The sequence below is a fragment of the Saccopteryx bilineata genome, chromosome 2 (genome assembly GCF_036850765.1).
Source record: "Saccopteryx bilineata isolate mSacBil1 chromosome 2, mSacBil1_pri_phased_curated, whole genome shotgun sequence".
Lineage (NCBI taxonomy): Eukaryota > Metazoa > Chordata > Mammalia > Chiroptera > Emballonuridae > Saccopteryx > Saccopteryx bilineata.
Window position 1 is genome coordinate 385,305,376 of NC_089491.1, and position 9,837 is coordinate 385,315,212.

At 45.9% G+C, this 9,837-nt stretch overlaps 1 protein-coding gene and 1 non-coding gene across 2 annotated transcripts in view; one reads left to right on the forward strand and one right to left on the reverse strand.

Annotated features, from left to right (window-relative positions):
• HSF5 (heat shock transcription factor 5) overlaps positions 1–9,045 on the reverse strand; it is a 52,125-nt gene extending 43,080 nt beyond the window's left edge. The window contains exons 1-2 of the mRNA XM_066255521.1: positions 8,382–9,045; positions 358–732 (exon numbers count right to left, since the gene is read on the reverse strand). Coding sequence (XP_066111618.1) covers positions 358–732; positions 8,382–9,045 — 1,039 coding nt within the window. The remainder of the gene's footprint in view (positions 1–357; positions 733–8,381) is intronic.
• Positions 6,695–6,770, forward strand: TRNAA-UGC (transfer RNA alanine (anticodon UGC)). Its single transcript has one exon. It is a non-coding gene; the product is annotated as a tRNA-Ala (tRNA).
• Positions 9,046–9,837: the final 792 nt, after the last annotated feature.

The following is a 9,837-nucleotide window of genomic DNA, read 5'->3' on the forward strand; positions in this document are numbered from 1 at the left end:
TAAAATTAAAAATATATAAAATACGTAATATGTATATAAATATTTTTTAAAAAAGAAAAAGCAATTCTGCACCAAGGACAGTTATAGCAAAGCTCAGTGTACTACGTTTTAATTTCATGACTAGGACACATTTTGAGGGTACAAAAGCTTCACTAAAAACATACACCAACAAAATGCTCACAACCCTTAAGAACACATGAAATTCTATATATTGCTTAAAAATGTCTTGATGAGACATCTTTGACATTTCTTAGGTTAATATTCCTAGTATTTATAAGCCTGCAGAAATGCACTGAAAAAATAAAGGCACTTTATAAAGGCCCGTAAGAGAAGCTGTTGAACTTGAATTTCTCATACCTGTAGGATAGTAGGCCTGGGAGTACTGTGTGGAGGGTGTGTAGTTACTATATTTTGGGGAGGCTCCGACCATTGCTTGAGGACCTTGCTGAACGTGTATAGATGTGGCGCTGGGCTGCAGGGTATAGGTAACTTCAGCTGGAAACCTCTGCAGTACAGGAAATGGAATCCCTTTATCTGAAAAAGTGGGAGACGTTTCTACTTGTCCTGGGTGCATGCCAAGAGAGTTCTGCCATGTTCTAGGTGGAATCGGGGTCCGATCTAAACCTTTCAGAGGGAAAGTATTGTGGTTGTGGGATGATGTTGATATGTAGGAATAAGGAGACAGACTATCTCGCCGAAATGACCGATGAAATTGTCCTACAGCCACTGGTCCTGCATAAAAGAGGAAGAGCACGTTTGTTAATTTTAATGGCACCACTGGTAGTAAATCAACAGTTAAGAAATACATAGTACTCTTTACCTATGAAATGTTTTCAGCCATTTTTAACACAACAAAAATTAAGTACTGTAAAAAGTAGTTCAGAATCCAGGACATGAGATTACATGTATGATGCTGAAAAAATAATCAAACTTTTGTTTGGTTCTCAATATGACTATCATAAGGGACAAAATGGCCAAACTCTATCATCAAATCAAATATTAAATCAAATATTCAATGTTAAAAGCCTTTTATATTCAGTCATTTTACCTTTTACCTCAATTTATTCACCCAGATTTCTCCGATCTGTAAGCTACTTCCTAAAAGCTTTAGAAATTCCATTCTGTCTTTCAAATCATTTAGGAACCTTAATAATAAGCACAAAAATAAGCAGTCTACCATATACATAAATGAGAAAATAAAAATTATAATACAATCCAAAAAAGAAATGAAATGTTCTTTGCTCCCCTTCAATTTTTTTTTTTTTTAATGATAATTCTTACAGAGGTGTCAGGCTTGAAAACTCTGACTTAATTCTCTTCTTCATTCCTTAAATTGATAATTTCCCATGTCCTTTTTTTCTTCAGAATATCTCTAGCCAAGATCTCAGTGGCTCTCAAAAACTGACTTACATCTGAGTTTCCTGGAGAGTCTGTTCGTTAAAAATCCACATAACTGGCCTGACCAGGCGATGGCGCAGTGGATAGGGCGTCGGACTGGGATGCGGAAGGATCCAGGTTCGGGACCCCAAGGTCACCAGCTTGAGCGCGGGCTCATGTGGTTTGAGCAAAAGGCTCACTGGCTTGGACCCAAGGTCGCTGGCTCCAGCGGGGGGTTGTTCGGTCTGCTGAAGGCCCACGGTCAAGGCACATATGAGAAAGCAATCAATGAACAACTAAGAAGTAGCAACGCGCAACGAGAAACGATTGATGCTTCTCATCTCTCTCTGTTCCTGTCTGTCTGTCCCTGTCTATCTCTGCCTCTGTAAAAAAAAAAAAATCCACATAACTGCCCTAGCCAGGTAGCTCAGTTAGTTAGAGCATCATCCAGATAACGCCAAGGTTGCGGGTTCGATCCCGTCAGGGCATACGTAGGAATCAATCAATGACGGCATGAATAAGAGAAACAACAAATTGATGTTTCTCTCTCCCTTCCTCTCTCTCTAAAAATAATTAAGTAAAATTTTGAGCAGATATGAGGAAGAGAAAGGGCAATACTATATATAACAAGGAAAATATGTTTACAAGCTAAACTCAAACTAAACTTACAGACTGTATATCTTGAACATAAACAAAGCTAGCCTAATTGATTCCTAGAGGGCTTTATGTATTAAATTACATGGTTCACAAATGCTGTTCTATTGTTTTATTAAACAAATCTATAAAACAGGGAAAGTCTAATTTATATGCTATTCATCTGTTAAACTACATGGTAAAAAATGGCCCTCAAAAACTTAATTTTCAAATATTTAACCTGTAAATCCATTCTACAAGTTACACACCATTCATTTTATTTCTATGGTGTTTAGTTCCTCTAAAGCAGTGGTTCTCAACCTGTGGGTCACGACCCCGGCAGGGGTCGAATGACCAAAACACAGGGATCGCTTAAAGCCATCGGAAAATACATATTTCCAATGGCTTTAGGCAACCCCTGTGTTTTGGTCATTCGACCCCCGCCGGGGTCGCAACCAGGTTGAGAACCGCTGCTCTAAAGAATAACGCATTAGGGAGTACTTCTACTTCTGATTTGGCTCTACCTAATTTGAATTGATTTTTGCTCAAATAAACTCTTAAAAAAGTAATAAAAATTTTTTAAAAAACATTGCCTGACCAGGCACTAGCGCAGTGGGCAGAGCTTCGGACTGGAACACAGAGGACCTGGTTTCAAAACCTAGAGGTCGCCGGCCTGAGCGTGGGTTCATCCGGCTTGAGCGCAGAGTCACTGGCTTGAGCGTGGGATCATAGACGTGACCCCATGGTCGCTGGCTTGAGCAAGGGTCACTTGCTCTGCTGTAGCCCTCCTCCCTCGTCAAAGGCATATATGAGAAAGCAATCAGTGAATTGAGGTACCGCAATGAAGAATTGATGCTTCTCATCTTTCCCTTTCTTGTCCTTGTCTGTCTGTCCCTATCTGTCCCTCTCTCTGACTCTCTGTCTCTGTCCAAAAAAAAAAAAAAGAGAGAGAAAAAGCATTAATGCCAAAAATAAAAATAAACAAATGCAAACATACAAATATGCACAAAAAAATCTGGAACCCTGGAAGTAGAGCTCTAAACCTAATGGGGAAAATAATCTTAGTTCCAAAGATTGCATTTATTTATTTATTTATATTTTTGTTTTTATTTTTTTGAGTTGGGGGTGATAGGAAGACAGAACTCTTGCATGTACCCCGACCAGGATCTACCTGGCAACCCCGATCTGGGACTGATGCTCAAATTAACCAAGCTATCCTCAGTGCCTGAGGTGGAAACCTGAACCAGCCTAGCTATCCTCAGTGCCCTGGGGCCTACCCTCAAATCAATCGAGCCACTGGCTGAGAGGAAGAAGAAGGGGGAGAGAAGCAGGTGATCACTTCTTTTGTGTGCCCTGACCAGGAATCCAACCCCAGAAGTCCATACAAGGGGCCAACACTCTATCCACTGAACCAACAGGCCAGGGCCCTGTTAAATTGTATAGTTCTTAAAAACTATAGTACTTTTTCCTTTTTTACTTTAAAGTAAAAAAGGCAGTTTTTATACCACTTGACTAGTAATTCCAAATGTATACATACTTTGACCTTACCACTGACAATCCTCTTGAAATCTAGAAACATTTTTTGCTCTTCATAATAGGTATTTCTAAGGTCCAAAACTACTCAACACTCGACTTTTCCTCACATGCTAAAAATTACATACTGCTACAGTGTGCAACAGCTCAGTAATCCTTTTTCTACGATTTTTAGGGTTAAGCTGTTGATGAACTTTCAAACTGTTCATTTAAGCACCTAATTAAAGAATTCTCTACCTTGATTTCTCAATTTCTGGTTTAGACCTGAATTAAAATATAAATTCTACTTCTATCTAGATAAATTCTGAGTAACGGCCAAATATTTACCTATTTTAGATGCTGCTAACATAAGGATGCTGTTAGAATTAAAAGGACACTCCTTTTTGTGTGTGGTACAGAGAGAGACAGAAAGAGGGACAGACAGGAACAGATAGACAGAAAGGAGAGAGATGAGAAGCCTCAATTCTTTGTTGCAGCTCCTTAGTTGTCCATTGATTGCTTCCTCATACGTGCCTTGAAGGGGGGCGGGGGGCTCCAGTAGAGCAACTGACCACTTGCTCAAGCCAGCGCGACCTTGGGCTCAAGTCAGCAACCTTTGGGCTTAAGCTAGTGACCACGGGGTCATATTTATGACCCCACACTCAAGCCAAAAACCTTGTGGTTTCAACCTGGGTCCTCTGCATTCCAGTCCGATGCTCTATCCCAGGGGTCCCCAAACTTTTTACACACAGGGCCAGTTCACTGTCCCTCAGATCGTTGGAGGGCCGCCACATACAGTGCTCCTCTCACTGACCACCAATGAAAGAGGTGCCCTTTCCAGAAGTGCGGCGGGGGTCGGATAACTGGCCTCTATCCACTGTGCCACTGCCTGGTCAGGTTAAAAGGACACTCATTTAAATTATTTTTTGAAATAAAAATCTAAACCATGTTCAGTTCTTATTTATTCTGTTAAGGGTGACCTCATGGTATTCTATTCTAACTTTACAGATCATCACCTACAGATCTTCAGAATGCCTTTAAGATATATTTGGCAAAAATTAAATTCAGAATTCTGGAAATGTAGGGCAAAATGAATTTCTGTTCTTAGTCTATTCCTTCTGTATGAATAAATCAGAACTAATCAATCCCCAGGAAAAGAACTTGCCTCTTATCCAAAACCTGCCTCTTGAGAGCTTGGCAGTCCTAGGCAAAGATAGATTATCTACTGCTCAGCCTTATGTTACTTAGTTTAGAAAGTTTTAACAAATATTTTTTAAATTGCCACTAAAAACAAAATAACAAAAGTAGACAAACAAAAAAAGGGAAAACATGTGAACCTCACATTTCTTAACAAGTACATTCTCAAAAAGTAAAAAGGGCAGCTGGCTCAAGGATCTAGATATAAGAAATACACTCTGAAACAGAGGATTGTAGCCCTGGCCAGGTTGCTCAGTAGATAGAGTATTGGCCCTGTGTATAGATGTCCTGGGTTCGATCCCTGGTCAGGGAACACAGGAAAAGAGACCATCTGCTTCTCTCCCCCTTCTGTAGCCAGTGGCTTGATAGGTTCAAGCATCAGCCCCAGGCACTGAGGATAGCACAGCTGATTCAAGCATTGGCCCAGACGGGGTTTGCCAATTAGATCCCGGTCAGGGTGCATGCAGGAGTCTATCTCCCCTCTTCTTGCTTAAAAAAAAAGAAACCCAGGCCCTGGCCGGTTGGCTCAGCGGTAGAGCGTCGGCCTGGCATGCAAGAGTCCTGGGTTCGATTCCTGGCCAGGGCACACAGGAGAAGCGCCCATCTGCTTCTCCACCCCTCCCCCTCTCCTTCCTCTCTGTCTCTCTCTTCCCCTCCCGCAGCTGAGGCTCCATTGGAGCAAAGATGGCCCAGCCACTGGGGATGGCTCTGTGGCCTCTGCCTCAGGCACTGGAATGGCTCTGGATGCAACAGAGCAACGCCCCAAAGGGGCAGAGCATTGCTCCCTGGTGGGCATGCCGGGTGGATCCCGGTTGGGTCCATGCGGGAGTCTGTCTGACTGCCTCCCCATTTCCAGCTTCAGAAAAATGAATAAAAAAAAAAGAAACCCAGAGGATTGTACTGTAAAAGAGATATAAGTATTTTTAAACCCTAAACTGAAGTACAACACAAAAAACAAAATGGGAAACAAAGACATGGCAGTATAGTCAGGCACAGAAACAAGACAATCATGGAAAATAAAAATTAAGTGAGCAAAAATAGAAGAGCCAAGGACTTAGAACATGGAATTAAAGCGAAACAAAGGTGGGCCAGTATTCTTGAACTTAGAATTACATCCCACCCAAACTAGTATTTAATACATATTTTTCAACAAATAATCTTTAAAATGCTGAACAACTGAAATAGAAGAAAATCAGATCCTAGCTAAACCCTGTATTTCTTCAATTAAAAATGGGCTCTCTATCCTTAGAATACAATTGAGTTTAAGGTATGTGGAGGGGGGGAGAAAATCAGAGAAGAGAAAAAAGTGAGCAAGAGTTGTTTTTATGTTTACATGTATGTATGTATGTTTCTTTGTTTGAAATGGTTATCCTATTTCTCTCAAGAGCACATTTCCCAGTCTTTTCTCTCTATGCTCATTTCTTTTGCCAAATGTAATTCATGATACTGTCTCCATTGCCCTGCCCCAGTCAATTCCCCACCAAAATCAATGGCCATCAGATGGAAGTAGCTTAATATTCCTTCAGAATTCCTTTAGAACATTCCTATGCCACTGCTATTTTTCCAACTTGTTACTAGAACTCTTACCTAATCCCTTTTCTAAACTCCACAGATATAACCTGATCCCTTATCCTCTAAATTCCAAAGGAACAAAGTACTGTCTCATTCATAACTCTAGGCTTAGCTTAAATTGAACACAGTGTTACCTTTATTTATTTTTTTAAGTTTCCCATGACTGAAAAGTAACCCTGAAATCTTTATGTTAAATCCATGTTAACATGCTAAAGCTGTTTCTATTATTCTCCTACTTGAAGGTAAGGAATGAATTCTCAGTATTATATCTGGTTGCTTTCTTAAAGGTCCTATTATAGATCCTTAAACAGACAAGGGGAATATTGCTACTCTTACCTTCCTAGAAGAAGAGGAAGAGCATCAGTACTCAAGTTCATAATTTTCTATCTCAAAGAATTTCTGGGCCCTGGCCGGTTGGCTCAGTGGTAGAGCGTTGGCCTTGCGTGCAAAAGTCCCGGGTTTGATTCCCGGCCAGGGCACACAGGAGAAGCGCCCATCTGCTTCTCCACCCCATCTCCTCTCTCTCTCTCTTCCCCTCCCGCAGCTGAGGTTCCATTGGAGCAAAGATGGCCCGGGCGCTGGGGATGGCTCCTTGGCCTCTGCCCCAGGTGCTGGAGTGGCTCTGGTCACAATAGAGCGATGCCCCAGAGGGGCAGAGCATCGCCCCCTGGTGGGCAGAGCGTAGCCCCTGGTGGGCGTGCCGGGTGGATCCCGGTCCGGCGCATGCGGGACTGTCTGTCTCTCCCAGTTTCCAGCTTCATAAAAATACAAAAAAAAAAAAAAAAAGAATTTCTCTATTTTTAGTAAATACAGATTTATAAATACAAAGTTTTTCAAATACTGAAAGATTACTGCCAATAGTGAAAAATCTGCCTGGCCAGGCGGTGCGCAGTGGATAGAGAGTCAGACTGGAATGCGAAAGGACCCGGGTTTGAGACTCCAAGGTCGCCACCTTGAGCACGAGCTCATCTGGCCTGAGCAAAAAAAAAGCTCACCAGCTTGGACCCAAGGTCGCTGGCTCGAGCAAGGGTTACTCAGTCTGCTGGAGGCCTGCGGTCAAGGCACATATGAGAAAGCAATCAATGAACAACTAAGGTGTTGCAACGTGCAATGAAAAACTGATTGATGCTTCTCATCTCTCTCCGTTCCTGTCTGTCTCTATCCCTCTCTCTGTCCCTGTAAAAAAAAAAAAAGTGAAAAATCCAAAAGCCATAAATGTGAGCTTTCTAAGATTCTTTGTAACTAAAACTTAACAGCTATAAAGAAAATCAGTTTTGCCTGGGTGTCCAACCATAACCTTTTAAAATAAGCATCAGCTCTAAGCAAGAATTGTTTAGCCAATTCATTCCACTGAGGAACAATATCTGGTTAACAATAAAATACATTGTTATAGTTTTGCTCTAAAATATATAACCGTCTTAACCTTCTATACATTACTTAGAGCCTAAAATATGATTCTTGTCGAGACACTTTTTTCAAGATTTCTTAGTGTGTCAATGGTGGAAGATGGTATGTCTCTTCAAGGACGAGCTTCCCCTCCTGGTACCTTGGTTCACTTTCCCTCGGTTGGTATGAATGGTCTAAAGCTTTTCTTAGAAACTTGGCTCGGACGTTGTTCCTTCCTACCTTGACCCCTTCACCAGTTCTCTCCCTGTACAGTAACTCCGTTCTGCTTCCTATTAGAACGAAGGAGAACCTTCTGTGTTTCTTCCAGACCCTCTGCTTCAACAAAGGGCTATATATTCTAGATGCTCCCGGGTCTCAAGAAGGTAACTGGCTACGGAATGGAGACACGGCGTTGAAGAGGAGACAGGAAAGGGGAATGGGAGCCTCAGGCAGAGGTCCCTTTGGCTGCTGGTGGACCTGGGGCCTGAAAGCCTAGGGGCTCTTCCCGCAAGAGGCAGGGTGAAAGGGGGTGCTGGTGCTAGGGACAGCGATGACGGGCCCTGACCTCATTCTAGGGATGCCCAGCGGAGAGAGACCCCCAAGACGAAGACGTGCGACAATGTCTTTGAGATGGTGGTTGCTGGCAAAGCCCGTGTGCCCCGCGGAGGCCGAGGGCGAGGGCCAGGCGGCCCCGCGGGACTCACCGTGCGGGTCGGGCCGCGGCGGCTCCGGGGGCTGCAGCGGGGCGGCGGCGGCGGCGGCATTGCAGGAGGCGGAGGCGGAGGCCGAGGCCGACGTGATGAGCAGCCGCTGGAAGCGGTTGGGCGGCCGGCATGGCACCTTCAGGCCGGCCGCCAGCTTGGCCTTGTTGGCGCTGGTGAGCCGCTTGAGGTGCACGAGCAGCTGCGGCTGGTCGCGGCGGAAGTGCGGGCTGTGGAAGTGGTGGAGCGGCCCGTCGCCCGCCGGCCCGCCGCCTCCCGGCCCCGGCCCCGGCCCGGGCCCCGCGGCGCCCGGGCCGCCCAGCACCACCTTGCGGAAGCCGTACAGGTTGAGCTGGCGGATGAAGCTGGTGAAGTTGGTGGTTTTGAAGAGCTCGGGCTCGGCCCCCGCGCCCCCGACGGCGCCGATGCCTCCGACGGCGCCGCCCCCCGCGGCTCCCGCGGCCCCGGCGCCCCCGACGCTGCCGCCGCCGGCTCCCGCCCCGGGCGGGCTGAGCAGCTCGGCCTCGAAGAGCGGCTGGTCGATGAGCAGCCCCTCGCCGCGTCCGTCCCAGCGAATGGAGCGGTACCGAGGGCTGTTCACCAGCCGCCACAGCTTGGCCGGGAAGTTATTGGGGTTGATGGGGGTGGAGAGCAGCGCCTCCTCCATCGCCCCGCCCGGGCCCGGGCCTCGCCCGCCGAGCCTGACTCTGCTCTCCTACCCCGTTCTCGATCCCCGCCGGCCTTCCTTCGCCCTGCCCCCTCCTGCCGGCGCCCGGCCTTCGCGGACCTGGGGACCGTTGGTGTACGAGCCCCCAGCGCGCCTCGCTGCGCGGCCAATGGGGCCTCGAGTTTCCCCCCGCGCGCGTGGGCAGGGCGCCGCACCCCCAGCATGGAGGCCCCGGGGCCACGTGCGGCAGCATGAGCCCAGGGCGCACCGCGGCGGGAGGCCGCCACGCTCCCGCAGATCGCCCGCCTCGGTGAGGGCTTGGCGCCCGCCAGGCTGGGTTAGGTCCTGCAAAGACAAGCCCTGGTAATCGATGTGGAACTCTGAGATTCCGTTCCTTCATCGAGGCCGGTGCGGGACTCAGAATTGAGGACATGTGCGCTTGGCAATAGAAGTCAATTGTTCTTGAGAACAGAAGGGCCTAACTCTATCATCTTAGTACTAACAATTGAATTGCTCATCTCTCCAAATAAAAATGGTGATGGTGGGGGAGTATCCTGAGTAAACAAATTCACCTTTTAGATAGCATTTTATTTTTAAATACACTTTTAAACCAAGATTTTGCTGAGGACAATCTATTCAAGGTGGGATGAGAACTGAGCTGACTTCGAGGAGGGAATCAGAAGATAGACACAATCCTGTGTGCCTGATCGAACTGGCTGGCGAAATCTTAGCCTTTAAAGAGAAATAAACCTCACAAGATGTGATAGAATTCCACTGTATCAATAAGGACAA